The sequence below is a fragment of the Pleurodeles waltl genome, chromosome 2_2 (genome assembly GCF_031143425.1).
Source record: "Pleurodeles waltl isolate 20211129_DDA chromosome 2_2, aPleWal1.hap1.20221129, whole genome shotgun sequence".
NCBI lineage: Eukaryota > Metazoa > Chordata > Amphibia > Caudata > Salamandridae > Pleurodeles > Pleurodeles waltl.
In genome coordinates, this window is record NC_090439.1 from 1,074,828,587 (window position 1) to 1,074,853,330 (window position 24,744).

Consider the following 24,744-nt stretch of genomic DNA (forward strand, 5'->3'; position numbering starts at 1 on the left):
CTGAAGCGTGATCATCGAACAATCAAGCGTTTCATTCAAAATAGTCAACAGGGTCGCAAGAAGCGTGTGGAAAAACCAAGGCGCAAAATAACTGCCCATGAACTGAGAAAAGTCAAGCGTGCAGCTGCCACAATGCCACTTGCCACCAGTTTGGCCATATTTCAGAGCTGCAACATCACTGGAGTGCCCAAAAGCACAAGGTGTGCAATACTCAGAGACATGGCCAAGGTAAGAAAGGCTGAAAGACGACCACCACTGAACAAGACACACAAGCTGAAACGTCAAGACTGGGCCAAGAAATATCTCAAGACTGATTTTTCTAAGGTTTTATGGACTGTTGAAATGAGAGTGAGTCTTGATGGGCCAGATGGATGGGCCCGAGGCTGGATTGGTAAAGGGCAGAGAGCTCCAGTCCGACTCAGACGCCAGCAAGGTGGAGGTGGAGTACTGGTTTGGGCTGGTATCATCAAAGATGAGCTTGTGGGGCCTTTTCGGGTTGAGGATGGAGTCATGCTCAACTCCCAGTCCTACTGCCAGTTCCTGGAAGACACCTTCTTCAAGCAGTGGTACAGGAAGAAGTCTGCATCCTTCAAGAAAAACATGATTTTCATGCAGGACAATGCTCCATCACACGCGTCGAAGTACTCCACAGCGTGGCTGGCAAGAAAGGGTATAAAAGAAGGAAATCTAATGACATGGCCTCCTTGTTCACCTGATCTGAACCCCATTGAGAACCTGTGGTCCATCATCAAATGTGAGATTTACAAGGAGGGAAAACAGTACACCTCTATGAACAGTGTCTGGGAGGCTGTGGTTGCTGCTGCACGCAATGTTGATGGTGAACAGATCAAAACACTGACAGAATCCATGGATGGCAGGCTTTTGAGTGTCCTTGCAAAGAAAGGTGGCTATATTGGTCACTGATTTGTTTTTGTTTTGTTTTTGAATGTCAGAAATGTATATTTGTGAATGTTGAGATGTTATATTGGTTTCACTGGTAATAATAAATAATTGAACTGGGTATATATTTTTATTTGTTAAGTTGCCTAATAATTATGCACAGTGATAGTCACCTGCACACACAGATATCCCCCTAACATAGCTAAAACTAAAAACAAACTAAAAACTACTTCCAAAAATATTCAGCTTTGATATTAATGAGTTTTTTGGGTTCATTGAGAACATGGTTGTTGTTCAATAATAAAATTAATCCTCAAAAATACAACTTGCCTAATAATTCTGCACTCCCTGTATTTAAATGGCTCAAGTGAAACATCATTATGTATGATAATAAGGTGTATAAAAGCAGAGGGTCACTTATTAGGTAAAATGGAATACATTATTTCTGACACCACTTTGCCATTCCTTACATTGTATTTATAATTCAAAATGTATTTGTTTGAACAATAAGTTATAAAAATTAATACAGACATGCAACCACAATGCAGTGATATGCCATCTTCAAAACCAGACCTGGAACACTGTAGTCCTAGTTCCTGGAAACATCTGTTCTCACTTCAGTACTCCAAATTACTTGAGGAATATGTTAGAATATAAAGAAATATAGTGTGAGGAGATCTTACATTGGTATGAGTAAATTGTTATATGTAGAGGTTACATAGGGAAGGGTGTGATTTGTGCTCAAAATATGATGTAATTCCTGTTTGAATGGTTTTATAGTATGAGTTGTTTTAAGGGAAAGGCTCAACAGAGTGATGAAATGTTGGTTTTATGTAGGGTATGTACTGAGTTGAGAAGGACATAATTTACTAAACCTGTGTGAATAGGTTGTCATTAGTGAAGAGTCGTATGGTAGAGAATAGGGGTGGTGGAGATTATGAAGTTGTTAGTGGAGAGCCTGTGTTTGTACTTACAAGTCTGTAATCACCTGGAATTCCTGTAATGGTTTCAGTGTGGAGTATGGACAACACCTTCTCCTTTTAGGGCATGAGGCCTGTGAGTGCCAACTCCAGCTGCCAGGGCTTCTTGGTGTGCCATTGGAGCAAGGGAACAGACTCTCCGCAGCAGGTCATTCCACCCCTTGTAGAGATCCTGTGAGTGTCTGGTGTTGAAGACAGAGTTCATCTTCTGGACTATTCTGTCCCACATTTGCCTTGTCTGGCTCATGGTTGTTGTCTGGACCAGGGCTCAAAACATCTGGGGCTCTACCTTAACAATCTCAACTACCATATCAGTTAACTCATTTTGAAAGAGTTTGGGCTGTTGTCTTCTAGATATTTTGAAAAACAGTGAGGACGTAGGTATGCTGTTGATGCTTTGTGTTGTTAGTGGTAACTGGTTTGTGTGGTTTCAGGAGTGTCTTTTCTAGTGTGAATTAAAGGTGTTGCTGATAATTTTATTTTGAACAGGTGTGTTGATGGAGTGTCTGTCAACTTGACCAATATTTCTGCGGTCAGAACTCATGTCCACCATTGTGGTACCCCGTCCCACTCTGATGGCAGAGAACTCTAAATATTGTGGACATATATCAACGCTAATGAAGTAATATCTGTTGATGGTGGACGGAGGACTCACAACGGAGGACTGAGTATCGGCATACAGGCTGTCCGCCATCATGGCGGACGGTGATCCATCAGACCCAACCCTAAATACAGTGGATGGAAATCCATTAGCATGACTAACAGATCAGTCTCTCTGTGATGGAGGTATGGAGGTATGCCAAACTATAAATCAGGCCCAAAGTCTGTAATAGCCCCTGCTCATTCAATTGTGTTGCTTTTCTGTGATGATAACATGTTGTCAGATCTATAGCTTCTTATAATGTAAATATGTAAGCACATATTGACTTTCTTAAACAGACAATACAAATTCTGCCCTTTTGTCAAAATTATCTGCTATACAATATTTTGTGATGTATGCCTTTAAGTTCAATACTAACATAGCAACATCCATCTAATGACTCTTTTTTAAAGTGTGGCTTTACTTCCAGGATCCATATTCTTGTTTCGTGGGCAGCTCAGGAAAAGACACAAACACTTCCACTTACAAAACATCGGATCTATTGGCATTGATTATGTTTGTTTGTTTTGTGGTTGTAAGCTCCCATTAGTTTAAAATACTATTGCCTATATTTTGAGGAGGAAACAAACATGATTTGTGTCAGTTCATATTTATGCAATTTCTGCTCATGCTCATTTTCACCAATGTAGGGTGGTTTTTAGTTGGTGGAAACTATGCAGTGCAAACTCAGCATATCTGTTGCCATTACAAGCAGTGCTACAGTTGTTGGAAATGTACTGGTACATGTGTCAAATCTAGCTCTGAAAAAGTCACTCCCATAGAAAATAGCAGGAAGACAAAAACGGTCAAATATGAATACCGCTCATGGAGGGAAAGCCCTGCAGCAGGTCCGTGGGATGGGGAACGTAGATCACCACAGTGCACCTCCTCATTAGAGGTGAACTTATAGTGCCCGAACGTAGTGCTTGAAATAAAAACTAGTATGGTCAGACGTTGCTGAAAATTCCTCCCATGTTGTGGCCCAGAAAATGTAATTCCACTGGCAAAATTGACCATTTTGGCAAAAGTCCGGTTGGTGGATGTGCCACCTTAAAACAGCAGAAATTTCTATATGTAGATGATTACCCTCTACTCACGCAGAGTAGGAGAAAGGTCTGCAGATGGTGGAAAATTGCCTTTCTGCAAGCTGAACTGTAAATTGGACTCTATATTTTAATTGTCAGGAGATACTATAACATAAAGAGATTAGGCATGAGACTGTGATGTTCACATCAATAGACAAGAGCATTACTTTAAATGTCCTCACCTGATTTTTCTGATTCACACATGCAACAGCTTCAGATCTACCCTTTTCAGTGGTGATATGGTTGAGGATTTCTTCCACCACAGGCAAGTGGCAGTGACGTACTGCCACATGAAGCGGGTTGTCTCCAACCTGGGAAATGCAGAGTGCGGAAGAATTTCAGGATGTGCAATGCTTTGATTTTTTCTGAACATTCTGCGTAGAAGCTGAACCCAACTAAAGTCAGTTTTCCAAAAAATACATTTTTAGAGCATTTCCTGCTAAACCCTCCATAAAACACTATATAATTCACCTATATTTACAAATATGTTTCCCTTTACAGTTTCACAATCTAGCACTACAAGTACCAAGCAATGCAACAATTAAAACAGGACTGGATGAAAGATATGGTGAAGTATCTGCTATGTGGTTGCAACACCAATATGCTGATCTGAACAGAGAGAGAGAGAGATTTTTAGGAGTCCACCTAAATGACATTTGAGAGTATGGTACCGAGATGAACTGTATGAACAGGTCTGAGGTTCCATTAAAATCAACAAAGCCCTTAAAAGTGGGCAAGAATTAGACAGTGCTCGATGGTACCCTCTTAGTACCCAATGAATGACAATTGACTTGTTTGCTGTGTTTCAGATGGTGTAGATTTATGGTCCCGTTGTGGTTTACTTCCAGAATATTGACATTAAAATGTGAGCTGTAGTATCGACTACCAGAATATTGTGACAGTAATATGTATAGGTAATTATAGGTTTACCATACTTAATTCAACTCTACTTACCTTGATGATATGAACATCTTCAAGCCAGATATAGAGTTACTAACAATAACAATATACTTACCACTTACCAATTCATGCTTACCTTCATGATATTCTGGAAGGCAAGATTTTGGCCATATTGGCCATATTGTTGTGGCATATTAATACTTTTATCCTTGGTATTCCGGGCCATATTATCAAAAGTGCCCAGGGGGCCTAACAGGCATGTGCATCTGTGTTTTACACTAGAGGGCACTTTGTTATTACAGAAGAGGCTACAAACGCTTGTGCAGCCCTTTTGCAATCTAGAGCCCAATTGCACTAAATGTGCACTGAACTGATCTCAAGGGCGAGTCCCTCATTTTCAGATGAGAGTGACCCCATGCAAATTAGGAAATCCTTTGCCTTTGTACTTGAGCCCTGTTAAACACATAGGCCAAAAGGAAAAAACATCATTAGGAGGTGGGGCATAATCAGAGTCCCGCCCTAGGGTGTTTCTTGGAAGGACGAGTCAGAGGGTCCTGGACCCTCATAGAGGGATTCATGGACAACCCAGGCATTCCTATGCAGATGGGTGAATCATCACTGCACACACCTATAGGGGTATCTCTGTTGCACTTTAAAATACAGGCCGGTTGGCCACCTTCACAGTGTAAGGCAGGCTGATGGTTCCAAACTGTTGGATCTCCTTTCTGTAATGTGCTGCACCCAAGGCAGGGGAAAGTTTGGGGCTACTCTGGGGACAGTGCCGTCAGTGTAATAGGGTGCACTGATCCGGTCTGTTCCCAACTCGCCCAGTTAAAAGCATGCTGCCACACAGAGCAGGACACCCTGTCTGTGGTTGTCATGGGAGCAGGCCACCCCAGGCTGCAGTGATAACCATGCTTTGGGAATTAAGAGACAACGGTGCCATAAATACCCAGGGCAACACTGCTAGTGCACGAGTCAATGCAATGCACACTGTCCATTAGTGGAAGGCCATGGCAGGGAGCCTCTAGCATCAACTAATCCTTTGACTGGTGAGTGGGGTTATATAGTGAGATGGGGGCACAATACCCAATGGGCATGTCTATGTTGGCAGATGGGTAGCTCAGCATTTACACTGCCTCTTCCTGGATATCTTTCTGTGGGGTTTGCGTGTGTCATTAGCCCCATATTATGGGAGGCAGACAGGTTCCCCTGCCTTGTCCTCCAGTTACTATCCTAAACTTTACTAACAAAAATGTCTCTGATTCTAGACTCATGGGCCACCCTGTGGAACTAGGACGGAAATAAGATGTAGGAGAGCAAAGATCACATGAGTGCCTCCAAGGCGCTTATGTTCACTAAGCATTATGACTCTTATGTCAACTAAATGCCGGATGATACTATATTAAATATTGTAACTCCGCAAATTTGCAGCAGCGCCACCCAGTGGTGTGTGAGAGAAAAGGATTTCTGGCAATCACTTTATGGAAAATTAAATCTAACTACTTCTTAAAAATCTCCTAAATATGAATGTCTCAATTAAGTTTTGCAATCAATGTGAGGAGAAAAAACACACAGACCTGCAACCCTGTTACAAAATTAAAATAATTTAGTAAAATAAACATACCTGAGCTATCGGAACAAGACCATTACTGCAGAAAACAATTGCAGACCAATTACTAACATGCTCTAAAGGTTTTCATTTTGCACAGGCGCTTATGCCTGCTGCTTCAGTAACAGACAGGCAGGCACAAAGAAGGGCAAAAGGGATTTCTCTTGCATCACACAGTTTGGTCAAAAGAGGAACTTTGCCACGTCTTCTCTTTGCACGCAGACCTTATTCTTCTAGGAGAGGTATTCTGAGGAGCTCTACTGCTGCAACCACAATATTTATATCTGTAATTGTTTGTCTTAAATATATATTATTTGCTATTGTCAAAGTATGGTGATATGGTGACTTCGTGCCTGATTTATAGTTTGGGTAACAGATATCCCTTGCGCCTAATTACAAGTGCATTGTATCCTATGGCACCTCTAACAAGGTGGGTGGGATATACGTCATTGTTTGCGGAAGACCCATCCACCAAAACTCTAAATCATGCCCTACGTCACACTAATGCCTCTGCCGAGCACGTAAATGCATTTGGTGATGCACGTCAACAAGATGCTGGCCAAGGTTCGATTTAAGATGGCTTTTCTTTGATTTAGGTGTCAGCAGATTCAAGACCCTACAGATTGAACTTGAAAGAGGCAAGTGTTTTGCAGTGCAAGTAGCAAACATCTGAAGCTTATTGGCACCCTATATAATCAATACTTTAAGATGTTCAGGAATCTCCTGAAGGGTTGGCTTTTTAATCACAAGGTGATAGCCACGGATCATAGTCTGTAGTTCCTCCTGAAGGGTTCAGTGGTCGATATAAAGGACTAAAATCAATCCAGAACATAATCAGGTCCCTTTCCCCTGTCTGATGTGCTCACGATATTACCCTAGTCACCCCAACCGGAGCAACAAGAGATGATCTGAGGTCTTTGGTTCTTTAGCACCTCATTAGCTCATTATGATCTGATCAAAACACTTTAAAATAGAGTCAGTGCTCAAAAATCTATCTTTAAAAACAGTACTTGGTAGGTCTCTCTTCACTTTTAATAAAACCAGGACCAGAAAGAAGTACTGTGGCAGCCTCCTCAGGCTTCCACAATCCCTAGAAATAATAGGTATTGGTAAAAAGAGTACATTTGAATCTTCGATGGTGTGCAGATCAGGTATGCACATGCCATACAAATGTTTTAACTATTTGCTTTGTCAATGGTTGTTTACTTGACAAGCAAGAGGGTACTTTTTCTCTGTAGTATTCGTTTTCATGGAGTTACTGAGCACATCACCAACTACTTTCAGTTGTAATATACTCCCTCATATATGACAGTGGAGCTGGCCGGCCACAGTCAAGCAGCTAACAGAAAAACAGTGAGACTAAAATACTCCTGTTGGCTGGTCTGAGATACAATTGACAATGTTCCCTGCAAGTAGCTGAAGAATGTAGGTCAATAGATGCCAATAGCTAAAGGAGGCTGACACAGAGCCCCTTACTGCAAGTATTGAATACAATTAGTTTGCCACGAAAGGAGCAAGTGCCATACTCATTGTAGGAAACCCATATTTTCTACATGTTTACCCCGGGTTTTCTCCCTTATTTGGATCCTATTTTTATTTGCTGGCTTCTGAGCTCTGTGCACATTACATCTGCTAACCAGTAGTGAAGTGCCTGTTCTCTCCCTAATTCACTTACCTGTAAGTCTCTAGTATATGGTTTAAAAGTGCTCCGAAGGCCTGGAAGTTAAATTTCACCTGTGGCTGTATCATGTATTGTGTGATCCACCAGTGTGACAAGCACACCATAGCTTCAGGACTATCATTGTAGCCTGATGGCTGTAGGTTAAATCAATTTAATTCTGCAGTCTGATGTGTTAAAGTAACCCCTTTTGAAAGGTAAAACCCCCCTTTTAAATATTAGTAAGCCAGTCCTCTGTATTCCTTGTAGCCATCAGTGACAGGGCCATGAAAGCTATTTTCACTGTGGCAGTGCGAGCTGTCCTATGGTGAAAACCATAGTATAGATTAAAACACTAATACTGCATCTTGGGAAAGGGACCGGCTAGAGAATAAATGTAATCGCTGCTTCTATTTGTTATGAAAATCCAATTCAATGGTGAAGTCAGATTTGTAAGAAATATTAAGGAAAAGGATTAGAAATTGGGCTACTGGTTGACTCAGATGTGAGCCCTGGTCAAGCAGCAACCGCAATCCAAGAAAGGGTAAGGAACAAGTAAACCCCAAATCAACCTGTGCTCAACCCCCTGCTAGCTTCACACAGAGCACTCAGGCTTAACTTAGAGGCAATGTGTGAAGTATTTGTGCAACACTACAAACAGCAAAACAATGAAAACCCCAGACAAAAAGGTCCCACATCAGCTTAGAAAAGTAGAGCAACATTTAATAGCTAACCAGGCATCAATGTGGCAACCTCAGGCACCCTGTTCAGTACACTTCTTCGATCTATGGATGAACAGAAGAGGGCTGAACCTGCTATCTGTGACCTCAGAGGAGTTCTGAAGAATAAGGCCTGCTCCCCTTGTACCGAGGACAAAAGGTGAACTGGAAGGGTCAGTTGACTGACATGTGTGCCTCCAGGGAGACAACAAGCTACATGAAGCTTTTTTCTGGAACTACTCAACTGATCAGTGGCAGCTGAACCTGGACTGGACCCTGCCATTGTTGGTTTGTGCCTTACACACTGTGGGGCACATTACAACATTGACAGTAAGTGCCGGCTGCTGCTGTGGCGACGGCCGCCAAAAGACCGTCGCTGCAGCTAACATCCATCTGCCAAATTATGACCACTGACGGATTTCCGCCACAAGAAGGGTGGAAATCCGGCTGTGGCTATACTGGCGGACGATGTTAAGGTGGTGCTGCTACCACCAGCAGTGCTACGCCAGTAAACCGCCGCCAGCCGTATTATAACATATGATACGGCCTGGTGGTGTTCTGCTGGTGGGCGCTGCTGGTGGTAGCAGCGCCCTGTCCCGTCCCCTGCCGGAAGACCCCTGGATGCAGGTAAGTTGGGTTTCCGACAGGGCAGGAGGGTGGGGAGTGTTGTGTGTGTGTTTGGGGGTGTGTGCATGAATGTGTGAGTGTGTGCATGAATGCAAATGTGTGTGTAGTGTTGTTTGCGTGTGTGTGTGTGCAAGTGTGAGAATGCCTGTATGAATGGAAATGTGAATGCATGTCAGTATGAATGTGTGTACAGATGTGTGCGGGAATGAATGGATGCATGCGTGTATGCCTGTGTGAGTGAGTGTGTGAATGCGTGGGTGTGTGCCTGTGAGTGTGCATGTATGCGGGGGACTGGTAGGGGGGAGCGAAGATGGAGGGAGGGTTCGTCTGGGGAGTGCTGGGGGGGGTGGATGGGCCTCCTACCAGTGACAGGTAAGACATTCCCTGTCACTGGAAGGGCCTACCGCCATGATTTTCGTGGTGTTAGGAACACCACGAAAACCATGGCGGTAGGCAGGGTTAAAATGCCGCCAGCTATACAGTAGCGTCCACCGAGTTGGAGATTGTTATCTCCGGCCCCACGGCTGCTACTGCCATGGCGGTCGGTGTGGTATATTACCCGCTAATGTCATAATGTGGTGGTTTGTACCGCCAGCCTGTTGGCGGTACTACCGCCATATTTACACCGACCGCCGGGGTCATAATGACCCCCAGTGTCTCTAAATGCCTCACCTGAGGTCTCTGGGGGTTTTAGAAGTGTAACCCAGTGGTGGTTTAGGACTTAAAAGACTAAGGCCAATATTTATACTTTTTTAGCGCCGCATTTACGCCGCTTTTTGACGCAAAAACGGCGCAAACTTACAAAAAATACAATTGTATTTTGCAAGTTTGCGCCGATTTTGCATCAAAGAATGACGCACATGTGGCGCTAAAAAAGTATAAATATGGGCCTAAGGACCTGATTTAAATTTGGGCGGTCAGCCCATCCTCTACCAAGGAGACTGAGTAAATTACTTTGTCCCCTTGCCACAGGTGGCGATCAATGTCCATTGACCCTGAAGACATTTCAAGCATTGACAAGAAGCATCATCAAGGCAGTTCCTGACAATGCATTGTAACTTTGTCGGATGGTTCTGTCAAACATGAAGGAGCCATCCGTTTTTTTCAATTTTTTTTTATTTTCCAAAAGAAAACCCCAAAGAGGGATTTTTTTTTTTTAAACAAAAATGCCTTCCTCACCTTGTGAGCTCCCTTCAATGGCCTGGAGAGCACTGAGCACTGCCAGGTTTTTCCTGCCAGTGATGGGCATTGAAAACAGCTATATGTCCACCCATAAACTACGTGGGCGAACACATATCCAATTCTCCAGCTGCCCTTACTCCATCAGGCCATCGGAGAAGTTTGACCACAGCAGAGAGAAATTATCATTTAAATCGGGCGGGTGGACCATAGCCTTGGCAGAGAGGGAACTTCATCCCTGTTGCCAAGTAGTTCCCTCTTTGCCAAACTCTAAATCAGGCTCTAAGTCAGAAGGTAACATTTTTGACTGGGATGAACCTGATTGGAAGATCCAACCCGTGCTCGATCACGGTAAGCCTTAAATTGTGCCCCAGTCATGGTCTACACAGACCTTAGACTGTAATTGGCACCTACGGATTTTTGTCACTGTTCCTACTTAAAACTTTTTTAAAATCATATCTCTTGTTCCTCTTTTTGGAGTTTTTGCCATTTTGGTGTTATTTTGTTTATTTATTTTTACTCTGTTTTCTAAATGATTTGGGGTTATTATTATTTGCCATTTTGATTTTATTACTGTTTTGGTACTGCACAAATATTTTACACATTAATCAGTTAGATAAACTCACCTTTGAGACCCTTTGGCTTTGCAGAATGGTTTTCAAAAAAATAAAAGTAAAGTCTACAATGCGAGCCACCATCTTTTTGTAGGTGCACAAACAAAAATTGCACACACCTACATTGTGATGCAGGTTCTTTTTTTCAATTTATTTGCCAATCCAAGTAGTATCAGTAAACAAAAAGAAAAAAAAGTAGAGTGGATGGAGAGGGCAGCAATATGGGTGGCGTGGCCAAGCAGCATAGAGGAAAGACATGTGGAGAGGAAGCAACACAGATTGTGGGTAGAGGAGGGTGAAGCAACATGGAGGCCGATACAACATGGAGGGTCGGCAAATGCAGGCAAAGCAACATTGAGAGAGTACACGAGGGAAACTGCAGGAAAAGATATGCACTCTAGTTAAGTGCTTAAGCAAAAAAAACAAAAAAAAACATAGCGACTTATTAAGGCACCAATGGAAGGACAAAAGAGGTCCGGCCATGCTCCAGGGGAGGGACAAACATAAGATGCAGAAGTGAATGCCGCCCACACCAATGTATGAAAAGCAAGCAAATGAGAGTGACAATGAAATAAATCAATTGTAAGTAATGGGCGGTCTCTAAGCCCTCTGTAAGTAACAACATGGCTCACAAGCCACACAGCATAAGCTGTCAGAGGTGAGATCTAAAAAGGCCTAATGCTGTGGAAGGTTGAGCCCACCACACATCACCAGCATTGAAAACGTCTATTCTAAATGCATGCTTGGGTTTGATAATCAAGAAGTTTCTCAAAATAGTGTGACTTTGACTGCAAGCAACTGACTTTGCCTTACTGGCGATGAGCGCATGGTCATGCTCACAGTTTAGAGCAGTAATAAAAAGATCTTGTATACTCAGCTCAAAATATTACTTTATATGGAAAAGAACATGAGCCGATATTCATTGTAGCCATTCTGGGTATGCCAACACATGGTTCACATAGGTGGCTTTGAAACAGGACTCACGGATGAGACACTTCAAAGGTGTGCTTGCGGTTCTGCACAGAGGGCATGTGGCCTAGCAGAGGGCCTAGCAAATGGGACTGAACCGTCTTTTTGGGAACTAGACAAGAATTATTTCTGTATCGTTGGTGTCTTGTCTGTACTGGCACTGTGAGCAAAGAAACGTTCACTGTCATGCGGCTTGGAGCTATCACCAGTCAAGAATTCCACTCATCAGTTATTATCCCTGTCAGTGAGTGAATGTGATTGGTATGCTCAGACATGGGTCCCAAAGCTTGTTGTGCTAAATGACTCTAAGTGCATCCCCTTGTTGGGCCCAAGATTGCTGATACATATCTGGTGGTTGCTTATGTCCCCTAACAGTTCAGTCTGGATCATCTCTTTTCAGGCAGGGCCAAGACTGATTTCTAATCGGACACAACATTACCTGCGTAAAAAACTTATAACATCAACATTTGTAGGCATCTTCAGACTGCCAGTGATCTCTATTTTGAAACATCTAAACTACATTTCTAATTTATTATCTCATTATCAGACTCTCTCCTCAGATTCAGGCTAATATAACCAATCGATTTTATTTTTCAAATAAGAAATTATAAAATTGTGAATTGTTATTTGTTGAGATTTACAATTTCTTACTTGGATCTTTGTAGATGAGGCCCACTGTGCCAAACATTGATGAAGAGTTGTGTGTTAGCCTTTCTTCAGTTCAGTTGGATCCTAAACTATTCATCAAAGGAGGATGGATGTCAAGAAAGCAAAGACAACGCGGTAACATTGTTACCACAACTAGACGCCCCCTCTCCCATTGGAAGAGCCTAGGCTTGGAATGCATATGGGTTTGTAAAATAAAGGTATTATAATCCATGGATAATTAAGGAACTTAAAATCATCAATCCTGATACTTAAAGGATTCAAGGAAAACCAACGCCCAAGAATAAATCTTGAACTGAAGCGACACTTACAATGAATTCTTCTTGAAAGTTTACAATAGAGTTGTGCATTTATTTGAAATATGACATGATTGAGGTGCCCCGACTATTACAATGCCTTCAGCCTCCACACCTTCTGAATGAAATTCATTCAAGCATTTCATCCATCACGGTTTGCTCTTGTCTATATTCATATTAAAACTTCAGTATATCGTTGCCATTACTACAGGCTGGCAAAATGTCTGATTCTGAAACTCTATGGATTTTAAACCTGGCCCTCTGGATAACATGACTAAAAAGGACAGATTTTGTTGTGCAGAAGGAGCTGGGAATGATGGTCGACAAATAAACAGATCTGTCCCAGAACATGGAAGTCAGGTTTCTGTCAGGGCTCCTGAATTTCTGGAATCGGGATGGTTCGTTTGTGCTTTGCATCTGAGCCAGTAACAGTAGTGCCTTGATATCCACAAGGAGGACAGGGCAGCAGGTGCATCAGAGTATACTGAGCTGCAGTGAGGCACGAGGAATGACATTTTAGAGGGCTCCAACAGGCTCAGGAAATCTACTGAGCACATTGTTGTGTGTTAAAGCGGCTATGCTCCCATGAAAATTAAATGAAGTGAAATACAATAAAATATAACAAAATATCCGGAACTAATTAACAGTTCTTTTGAAACAGAAGGTCTTTCTTTAGTATGGACAAGTTAATTGTGATTCATATATGTTCATTTGTGTTATGTATATTATGGAAACTGTTGGTTTGGTGGTGAATATTATGTTTCAGTATCTTCAGGCTGTATTAAGGTGACTTTATTAAGACATAAACCAATTATTTAAATCGTTGCTCCTTCGCGGGCTATTTTTTAAAATTATTAACATAAATTAAAATTCAGTTTATTGCAGAAAGTGCCGCAAAAATTGCGTGCTTTCTCAAAAACATTACCGCTCATTCAAAATGTATAGCTTTAAGCAAGGAAATGTAAAGAAAAACTCTCCATATGCTTTCTTACATGTGTTTAAGAAGCTACGGTTTTCAGAGGGCGCATCGGCATAGCGGGTTTTATTAGTGCATACGTGTGAATCAGAAAAAGAAAATGTATTTCTTTCCCCATATACAATCCTTCCACCTAGTGGATGTCAAATATATTTGCAGTTAAGAGTGGATCCACTTCTGCATCACAATCCATCCGGACTGCAATCAGAAATATGCAAAGCATCATACTGACACCGGATGAACATTGACTGAATGAGACTATTTAAAGAGCTGGGTAAAGCAATAGTGATGTCACACGAGAAAATATACGTGGGGGCCACAGGGCCTGTATCTTCAAAAAAAGGCTGGTGTAGTTATGCTTGACGGCGACACAGTAAGTAAATGCTTGACCCCGCCTAGACAGGGAGCTTAATAATAATTAATAATAAGTGGCGGAGGGGCGTTGCCCCGCAGGCTGAGCCAACAGATGACAAAATAAAACAATAGCTTGCTATCGTTTTATTTTTCATTTGCTGGCTCAGCCAGCAGCGTGTACAGGGAGAGTAAGGACTGGGCCACGGGAGGGTGGAGGAGGAGAGATTGCACTAAGTGTGCATGTGTGTTTGGCTGGCCGTCTAATGCCAGCCAAACACACATGCACACTTAGATTTCTACAACCGCTGGAGAAACAGCACAGACCCCAGGCTTGTGTCTGAGCAACAGTCCGAGCCTCTCAGACTAATCCTGATAGTGCTGTCATGCTATGTTTAGCATGTAATCAGTGTCAGGGTTGCTAGGGAGCCTGTGCTGGTATCACAGCAAATGCTGGGACACCATAAGAGAAGCGAGGCGGCTGGAGGCGGCAGGAGACGGTCGGCGTAACAGAAATGGTAACTGTTTTCTTTCTTTTTAAAACGTTGATTCCCCCGTCATCTCCCATCATCCCCCCCTTGACATATGCAGCGGCCGCCGCTATATTTATTGGCCTCAACACGTCACAGACTCAGACAGAACCATGGTCTGGGTGGGGCTCGTGAGATCCCCTCAGTAGCAAACAACAGTTGTGGTATTCCAGGACTCATAATTATACATTTCTCCCTTATCATAGAATAACAAAAAATCCAAAATACAAATGTAGCAATGGGCGAAACACAAACAAAACGACATATCGACATATGACACTAAACAGTTCCATCCTGTGCTATGATGGATGGTCATCCTCAGCCTGATACAAAGGGTGCATATTTATGCACCACGCAAAAGTAGCACAAGCATCAGGCAAAATTTAAGTGAGATTTATGAAGCCACGCTGACCATCTTGCGTGGCCCTGAGTGACTGCATAAATCCAGAGTAATGCAACACATTGCTGCGGAGCATTACTCTGCACTGGGGACTTTTCCTTAGGTGTTGTGTGGATGTTCCTACACAACTTGCATGTATTTTGACGCATTCCCAGATTTACCAGAACTTGTAGACCTAGGAATGTGCCAATAACCTACGCCTCCCCAGGTGAGGTGTAACAAGGAGAAATATCTGTATTCCTCCTAATTTTTTCCTCTTTCTATGTGTGCTGCAGCACACACAGAAAGACTAGAAAAAGGAAAAAGCCTCTCAGAATTGTTTTTGTGCAGGAAGGTGCCCCTTCCTGCACAAAAACAATCCTGCATGCAACACAGGCACCCTTGCACCATGATGCTAGGCAGATAAAAAGGTATCAGCACAGAGGAAAGGGCAGGAATACGCTGTATTCTTTTAAAAACATCACATTTGTGCCCTGTCCCTGACATACAGTGCAGCACAGAAAGGTGACCCTTCCTCTCTGATTCTGGAATACGATTCTTAGGTATGACATCAGTGGCTGATGTGGATGCCATTATTTCTATTTTGGGTTATTTTGAGAAGTCGTCTATGTTTTTAGCCAGTATGTGCTATCTGAGAGACTTCTAAAATCACCACTGGCTTGTCGCCATGGGGTGCTCGGCCCTTAGTCAATGATAACAGGGTGACTGGTCGCTTGGCATGCTGCGCACTTCTGCACGGCCTTCTCTATGAGTTGTTCCAAACCTGGAAACCATACTTTGCTCTGCACTAGGCTCTTCTTCTTCACCACTCCTTGATGCGGCCCCTGGACTAGCTGTATTGCTTGTTGTCTGAGGCTGCTTAGGAGGACTAACTGTGTTCCTCGCATGAGGCAAACTTCTGCCATGATGGTCACCTCCTATTGCACGTGGCGCAGGGACTGGAGTGTTAACCATGCCTCCTTTGTGCGGTAAGCTGAGTAGTTGGCTAGGAGTTTCCAGTTGTTGGTCAGGACTGCAGTGATGCCTAGTTGGAAGCAGTCATCTTGGCCAGTAGTGGCTATGAAGTCAGAAACGGATATTGGGAGCAGTGTGGCAGTCTCTGGACCCAACCTTATGTATTTCTCAGTGTCATGAGCTGCTCCTTCCTCTGCAGAAGTAGCAGGCCTGGCATGGGGAAACCAGCCAAGTTGCGTGTGCTGGGTTGGTATTCAATGTGAAGTGTCACACTCTTGGAACTGCAGAATACATTTTTCAGTTCTGGGAGATAGCTTTGAAGCAGACCCCTTGAACAGCGGAATGAGTGGCTGCTTCTCCTTGTGGATAGTGACCAGATATCTATAAAGGCAGATGCAAAAATGGCAGTGCCCCCAGTGTACCACAATGGCTTCGCTTTATATTTTCTGAGTACTTTTGCTCAGTGGGAGTTAGTGCTCTGCTTGCGTATGCGACAGGAGACCACTCCCCCAGCTTTAGCATTGTGATAGAATGACTCTAAGCTCAGTGGGACTGACCTCCGCTGTGAGTTCTGATCTTTCAGGCGGTCAAAGTAGGCGAGTGTTGTTTCTGCTGTGAGGGCCTCTTTTGTGTTGCAAAATGCTTGTTCACTTCCTAATACCCAGGGCGTGAAGGCTTTGCTAAGTTCTCATAGAGGCACAGTGATGTCAGCCAGATTCCAGATGAATCGGCCACAGTATGTGACCATTCCAAGAAAACTCCTGACCCCAGATAGAGAAGTGGGTGAGGGTGGAGACTCTTGTCAAAATCTGGCATGGTGCAAACCTCCATGGATAAACTTTTAACACTCCGGCACTAGTCGAAAGGGCTGCTGTCCTTTCAGCTATGGAAAACCAGAATCACAAAAAGAACATAGCCTGGCCAAAATAACACAACTTGTTAATGGAGAATAAGGGCCTCCATTCCAATCCCAATGCATTTGGTTCTAGAAACCAACTCCATACAGACTCCCTCTAGCATTTTATTAGTGCCCTGAGCTGGACTGGTCCCATTCGACAAGCAGTTACCTTTGATTGCCAGGTGGGCTCTCCTCCATCTTCTATCAAAGCAGTGATCATCTTCAGGTTGCCGTGCCGTGCTGCAATATGCATGGCAGTCTCACCATTCTGCCAGAGAGACACAATCAAAGCATCAAGATTATCCTGGTGAATAAATAAATGCCACTTTCTTACCTGATGCTTCTATCACTAAGGGACATTCTGATAACACAATGGAGCATATAATTGGGCTGGTGTGTACGTGCAATACACAGTCACATTTAATTAAATTGCTAAATTATTGAAGGTCAACTGTCACTTTTGTAAATATCTTTTAGGCTTTTGTTGGTATTGAATATGTCTAGAGTGTAATGGCCAGTTTGTATTTAAGTACCAGGACTGACAGTAATTCTGTGATCATTTTAGAGCTAGTTTATAAGCATAACACTTACTTGGCTGATACGCTGTACATTGACTGACTGCACATAGAGCTTGCCGCCACTTCCTGTTACCACATGTCTTTAGTTTCTCCTCATGTACCTCCCTATATATGCATGACTCTCCCTGCATGAGAGTCATTGTGGCAATTCTCAATGATACCTAATGTATCAATCCCAGAATAGATCTTCTACACCTATTTAATCCATCACAGTCCTCTACCATGTTTAGAACCTTCCACTGCAACATTTACCCAAGCAAGGGTGACTGCTGCTGTAACGTACAGTGGTACATGTATGCATGTGCCTTTTTTTAGTTTGTTTGTTCACAATTCACACTTGTGCAAGAAAGTCTGTACATGTTCTTCAATATGGAACGTACATGAGATGAACACTTAGTATATACATTCTAAGGGAAATAGAAGATCTGAACATGTTTATTATCGTTGACAGCAAGAAGAATAACTATTTATTAGGGGTGTGCAGAACTCACAGAATTTCATTTCACGGAATTCCAGGTAGTTACATGAAAACTCCACGAGATTCCACAGAGTTTCGCAAAAGGGTGGAAATAGATATGTCACGCTGCTGGTGCTGATTTTTAGTGCAGGGTGTGCAAATGGCATCAAGCGGCGTGCCAGAGGGCGCAGCTTCTCGAGTTGATTTTGCTGCTGCGCAAGTAGATTTTCTACTTGAACAACAGCTTTCTGACCGTGAACAGTTGTGACCCCTGCGAACGCCAGTGTTGGGGAAATCTCGCTGGGTGCTCTCCTAGAAACCACAAATCATGCTAGGCAAGCCGAACGCAAGACAAAACTACACCACGCAGAGGTTGGCGGAATTTGGCAGGAACTCCGCATTTTGTTAGTGATGTCATTAATGATGTCATAGAATATAATCATGAGTGATGTCATATTTAAGGTCATAAGCTGTGCATGGCGGGCGCGAGTGCTCGCCATGCTGCTAACTATAACTTGTGAATTTCTGTGTTTCTTTTTAATTTCAAATGGTAATATTGTCACTGACTGTTTTTTTCAGTGAATTTCTAAAGATTTTTTAAAATAAAAACATCTTTTTATCACACCTAACTATAACATTCCTAGGTTTTTTTTAACGTAAAGTAATACTGAATTATGTAATCCAAACCCCTAATGCACACGGCCGGTTGGCTGCAGGCCCTAGCCAGCGGCCACCAACCACACATGCAGCCAACCCCACACTGCGCACGGGCTTGGGTCATGCACAGTGAGGGAGTTGCTCACAGGCCAGGCCTTATGGCCAACCCCTATAAAGGCAGCTACCCCCACACTGCTCAGGGCATTCAGTCATGCACGGCAGGGGATGGACCACAGGGCCTGGCCTGCAGCCATGCCCTGTGGCCAACCCCCCCTCAAAGGCAGCAAACCCCATACTGCACACGGCCAAATGCAGTGTGCGGCGGGGTTACCCACATGGCCTCGCCCTGAGGACCACGTCTCCAGGGCACTATTTATTTTAAAGGAGAGGGGGGCACGTGGCCCCCCTCCTTGAGCCTTATTAGGTCTTAGGGATCCCACCCCCATGGCCATTGTATTTTATTAAAGGGGAGGGGGGCCACTTGGCCCCCCTTCCTGAGCCTGGCTGGGCCATGGGCACCCTATCCCCCAGAGCTACTCCGTTAAATGAAGGGGAGGGGGTGCATGTGGCCTCTCTCCCTGGGCTGAGCTCGGCCTGTGGACTCCATTCCCTGAGGCCTGTATGCTTTTTAGATTGGGGGCATGCAGCCCCTCCCCCCAGGCAAATTTCGGCATCAGGACCCAATCCCCCGAGCCCTAGCATGCTTTTCAGATGGATGGGGACATGGGACCCCCTCCACGGGCTCATTTCAGCCCCAGAGACCCGATACTTTAGGACCAGGCAAGGTTTTCAGAAGGAAGAGTCACGCTCTCCTCTACCCTAGGTTGATTTTGACTCTGGGCCCGCACAGTTTTAGGTGAGTGCCCTGGTGCCTGCAAACAAGAGCATCTATACTGTTGTTGAGGGCTGCTGGGGGGCCCAATGGCCCAGCAACCCAGGCCACCTCCCCTTATACAGCGGGAACCAGCATTGCTCCTGACTGTAGGGACCAGCTCTTAATGGTGCTCCATCTGGGCAGGAAAAGTAATTTGATTGGTTTCCCTACCTACTTCACTCCGTGCAGGGAACCACATCAAAAGTCCTCTCCAAGCTAGTGGGAGCATTTTCACATCTCCCGCCCGCTGGGAGTAGAATTGGTGTTTGCTCCCGCTGTGCGGGAATTTTGAAAATGCTCCCACCAAGCAAGAGCAAACACAGGTTTCCCAGCCTGCGCTGCTGCGGGCAGAGAAACTGCTATGTCCTGGGGTGGGCTTCCTTGGACATAGCTACTGAGCCGACCCCGGGTGTGGGCTCCCCAGGGCCTTTAATGGTTCAGAGGGGAATCCACATGCCCCCCTCCCCATTTTTCAAAATTTCGGTTCTGGGGTGGGCTCCCTGGGGCCTTTGAAGGTGATTGGCTAGTAGGAATACGCAAAAACCCATGTCTTCAGCTTCTTGCGGAATTCAAGAAATGAGGAAGAGGCTCTTAGTCTAGCGGCAGGTTGCTCCATGCTTTACAAGTGATGTAGGAGATGGCTCGACATCCAGATATGGTTTTTCGGATGTGTGGGATTTGTGCAAGTAGGAGTCCGGACGAGCGGAGGTTTCAGGAAGGTTTGTGAAAGCAGATTGCTCTGTGGTGGTCATACTCTTTTTTTTTTATTTATTTTATAAAATAAATCTTATGCATAAATCCTTTAAATGGATGTCTTTCTACATTGACATTCAATAACATTCAAAAGTTATATGTTTCATTTATTATTGGGCATTAATAAGTCACCTCCATGATGCCTCTAAAAGTAGCAAAACCAATACAAAAACAGGTTCCCACTGTATTTTTAATACTTTTTGCTGCATCCTGTTGTATCCACCATATGAAGATGGGTTACTTCAAATGCCTGGTTTATGGTATCTGCACTCATTTAGGAGGGCCACCAAGAACTTTCCAATTACCAATAATCCCCTACATATCATGGGCTTGCTGATACACCTCCTCCAAGTCCTTACGGCCCAAGACTTCTCAAACCACTTAAGGTCAAATATATAAACACATAATAATCACAGATGTCCCCATGTTCTCTCCTTGCTCATCTAACACTCAATCCTCCTGTGCCCCCTGACCCAGCAATTTTGTCTAAAACCTTATTTCTCCTGCATACTACAAACATCTATTATCTATTGTCGATTCTTGCCTCGAAGATGAATACAGTCAGGTATAGGATCCTCCTGAACTAACATGTCTACTCTGATTGCAAGGAGAACCCTCTCCTTGTCAACTCCTATCAAGCTAACTGATGCTGGGCAGTGCCTGATTGGTCCACTAAGTCAACAACCAGCCCTCAAACAGGTGGCCTCCAACAAAGCATAGCCCTTCCTTGACTCCTTCTCTTTTCTTTACAGTCACTTCCTCTTAGCATCTCTTAGTTGATGATAACTAAGTGCCTGATTGCGATATTGGCAGATGAGTTACTCCATCACAACGATGAGGGATATCCCGCCCACCAAAATCTAAATCCCATTATATCATATGGGATTTAGATTTCGGCTGATGGGATATCTGTCACCGTTGTGACGGAGTAACTTGTTCGCCAGGATCTAAATCAGGTCCTAAGTTGTGTTTCCATTCCTATCCTTAGTACTCTCTTTTACAATTAATAGGATGAAAACTGATTCATTGCAACTCGACAGTCATATGCTACTTAATACAAAAATAAATCACATAACTGTGCACATATATTTCACACAAAGCTACAAAGCACGCTTAATTCATCTGGTGCAATGTTAATTTATACACATACTTGATCCAAAGAACAACTTTACTGTAATAACCTTATCTTCAACCCGAAGGCAGACACAAACTGGAACACTTCAATAAAAAGTGTTAAGGAATGGCCTCCTCCAACCTACCTGAAGATACTTTGAGTCTGCAAAGCGCAGCACTCTTTCAGCCACTGAGCAAAGAGGAGTTTGCGTGTGACCTGATATTCTGAGTTTGCACTAATTACACCACCTGCAGGTTTTAACATACACAATTTTTGGAATGTAAGATCACATTTGTCCCAGCATAATAGGCAGAAGGTATTTCTGAGCTGTCCCCACTCAACATTACAGAAATTGCAACAAGGAGGAAATACTGCACCTAGCAAGTACTATAACCCAAGGCATCGGTAATTACAAGATGCAGTATTGCCAACAAGGATATTGCAGGAGTTCTGATGAGACACTTAGTTTTATCTTTTTTGTTAAACCCTTCAAGCATAAAGACACATATACCCAAGGCTGTATAACTCTTAATGCACTTATGATACCTACAATTTTAGATGAGTTATACACAAATCTTTGTATTATGACATAGTTTCATCTCATAGAGAATCATTTAAATTCAGTTAAGCTGCAAAATATATTAGGATGTTCACTCTGCAAGAGTAAAATTTGTGCATCTTTTCTATGCACAATGGGATTTGGTTCCAATAATTTCATATGTAAGCTCTATTTTAAGCACCTTTGCAATGTAAAGCGGATGAACATGAACTGTTTTCTTCAAAATGTTTATTTTGCAGAACTATGTAAGCGCATGGAATGAGAAGGGTTTGTGTCAAATAAACTGCCTCAAAAGCCATGAATTTCACATGGAAGTGGTGAAGCGACAAACGCTTCAAGGTTTGTGAAGGTTGTCCTGCGACGTTTTCAATAAGCCATCAAAGAGGTTGCACAACCAACCATCCACAAATAAGACCATACTAACCTTCAAGCTTGATTTTTAACTGTCAGGCCAAATCTTTTATCCTTTATTCCCTTAAATTACCTCTTGTTCTACGTTGACATCGGCCCCACATTTCAACAACATCTCTGCCACCTTCTCGCCATCTGGGATGCGGGCAGCGATGTGTAAGGGTGTCTCCTGAGCCTGTTACAAAAGAAATCAAATGTGATAACACAAAGCATGTTCGGGTGTTCATTAATAAAGGTGTTTACATCAATATGGGAAGAGGCACTAAATAAAATAACAATGTATCACAATGCCTGTTTTGTAATGAATGTTAAGGGCTATAACCATGAGTAATGGTTTGCACTGTCTGCATGTAATGTTCAGCTTGCTGGGATTTACAGTGCCAGAAGTAAAAACGATTACCAAAGAGACTGTGTTCCATCTCTTGTAACTTATCATCTGTCAATGCCTCTCAATGTCTGGTGCAACACAAATGTACTGTTTCCCATTTCTTATCTGCACAGGAGGTGACATCACTGGATTTATCATCATCCATCTGCACAGGAAGTGACATCACTGGATTTCCTATCATCTATCTGCACAGGAAGTGACATCACTGTTTTCCCACCATAACCATCTTTACAAGAAGAGGCCAAGCAAGAGTACTCCATTTCCCATTGCCCATCTGCAGAAGAAATGACATCATTGCATTTCCCATCATCAATCTGCACAGGAAGTGAAATCACTGGTTTCCTGTTAAAACCGTCTTTGAAAGGAGAGCCAAAAAACAGGACTTCGTTTCCCATTGCCCATCTGCACAGAAAATGACATCACTGGATTTTCCATCATACATCTGCACAGGAAGAGGCATTGCTGGATTTCCCATCATCTCTCTGCACAGGAAGTGACATCACTGGTTTCCCACCCACGGTACCCTGCACTCCACCCAGGGCCTATTTAATAGCGGTTGCACAACAGATCGTCTTCAAAATCCTAATCCACGCTCACAAAGCCCTCCACGACACCGGACTGGCCTACCTCAATGATCGACTTAACTTCCACATCCAGACACGCCAGCTCCGCTCCGCTGACCTAGCCCTCGCCACAGTCCCTCGCATTCACCGCACCACCTCCGGCAGCAGGTCCTTCTCCCACCTCGCCGCAAAACCTTGGAACTCCCTCCCCACCAACCTACGCAAGACCCAGGACCTCCAGTCCTTCAGAAAGCACCTCAAGACCTGGCTCTTCGAGCAGTAGCACTCCCCTCCCCCCACCCCAGCGCCTTGAGACCCTACCGGGTGAGTAGCGAGCTCAACAAATTTATTGATTGATTGATGAGCAGCAGGCGTGCCATTGGCGCACCAAAGGCAACCCCGTCTACCGTCATCTGCACTTGAACCGCATCAAGCGCCAGGAACCCTGGTTCTCCCCCTACCCATCAGAACCCTGCTGCTCTCCTCCATGAGCTTCACTCTGGCCACTGCATACCACACTGCTGCAACCCCACACCACACAACACTGAAGAAGCATTCATGTGCCTTCTGTACAAACACCCAGCACCCCACTAGCTCACACTCTTACTAACCAGCCACCTACTTACACAGCCAAACACCACTCAAACATGCCAAACTTGCAGGCACGCCCAAACACACCACAGAGATATGGGACCTACTGCAGAACCACGCTGAAGAGACCTGCTCTTTTTCATGGAAACATGGCTAACTCCAACTTTGGCACTGGACATTGTTACAGCTATTCCCACCAGCTACAAGATCATCAGGTAAGACCATCAGCACAAGCCCGAGGTGGAGTCGTCATCATATTCATTAGCTGCATTACCTACAGGGACTTCCCATTAGCTCCATGGAACACTCAAGGCAAGTAGGAGTCAGGTAGCCAGTTCATGTAAGAGAGTAGTTGTAGATTTATTTAACAGGTTACAGGGTTAGCTACAAGTTACTTAATAAGGAAACCCCACCAGGGGCAGCATTCTCTTTGCTTAGCCCACTAGTTTTAACTGTCACACTCCTCCAGTCACCCACCAACATTCCATCACATCACACACTGGCTGCGCAGAGCAGAGAGCAAGCAAGGGATGTGAGCACAGAATGCATTACAAGCTTAGCAGATTAGAACGCTCACATTCAAGAAAAGCATTGCAGCCAACTTCTACCTGGGTGGAACCCTTCTATATATACCACCAGGACACTGCACCAATTTCGCCAGTGACATCATGGATTTTGTCGCATCACTCATCATCAACACCAGCACCTTCATCCTCCTCAGAGACCTTAGCTTTCACCTAGATGACCTCACCAACCTAAACTCAATGGCCTTCCTAGAAAACCTCTGAAACCTTGGCCTCACCGAGCATGTTACCAAACCCACCCACATCGCTGGACACCTATTGG

The 24,744-nt window shown here is 43.8% G+C and overlaps 1 protein-coding gene across 3 annotated transcripts in view; it reads right to left on the bottom strand.

Annotated features, from left to right (window-relative positions):
* The window catches only part of LOC138282863 (serine/threonine-protein phosphatase 6 regulatory ankyrin repeat subunit B-like), a 366,276-nt gene that overhangs the window by 174,038 nt on the left and 167,494 nt on the right, over positions 1 to 24,744 (bottom strand). For all 3 annotated transcript variants that reach the window (XM_069220832.1, XM_069220833.1, XM_069220834.1), the window contains 3 exons: positions 22,430 to 22,531; positions 17,123 to 17,221; positions 3,788 to 3,916 (listed from right to left, as the gene is read on the bottom strand). In XM_069220832.1, coding sequence (XP_069076933.1) covers positions 3,788 to 3,916; positions 17,123 to 17,221; positions 22,430 to 22,531 — 330 coding nt within the window. The remainder of the gene's footprint in view (positions 1 to 3,787; positions 3,917 to 17,122; positions 17,222 to 22,429; positions 22,532 to 24,744) is intronic.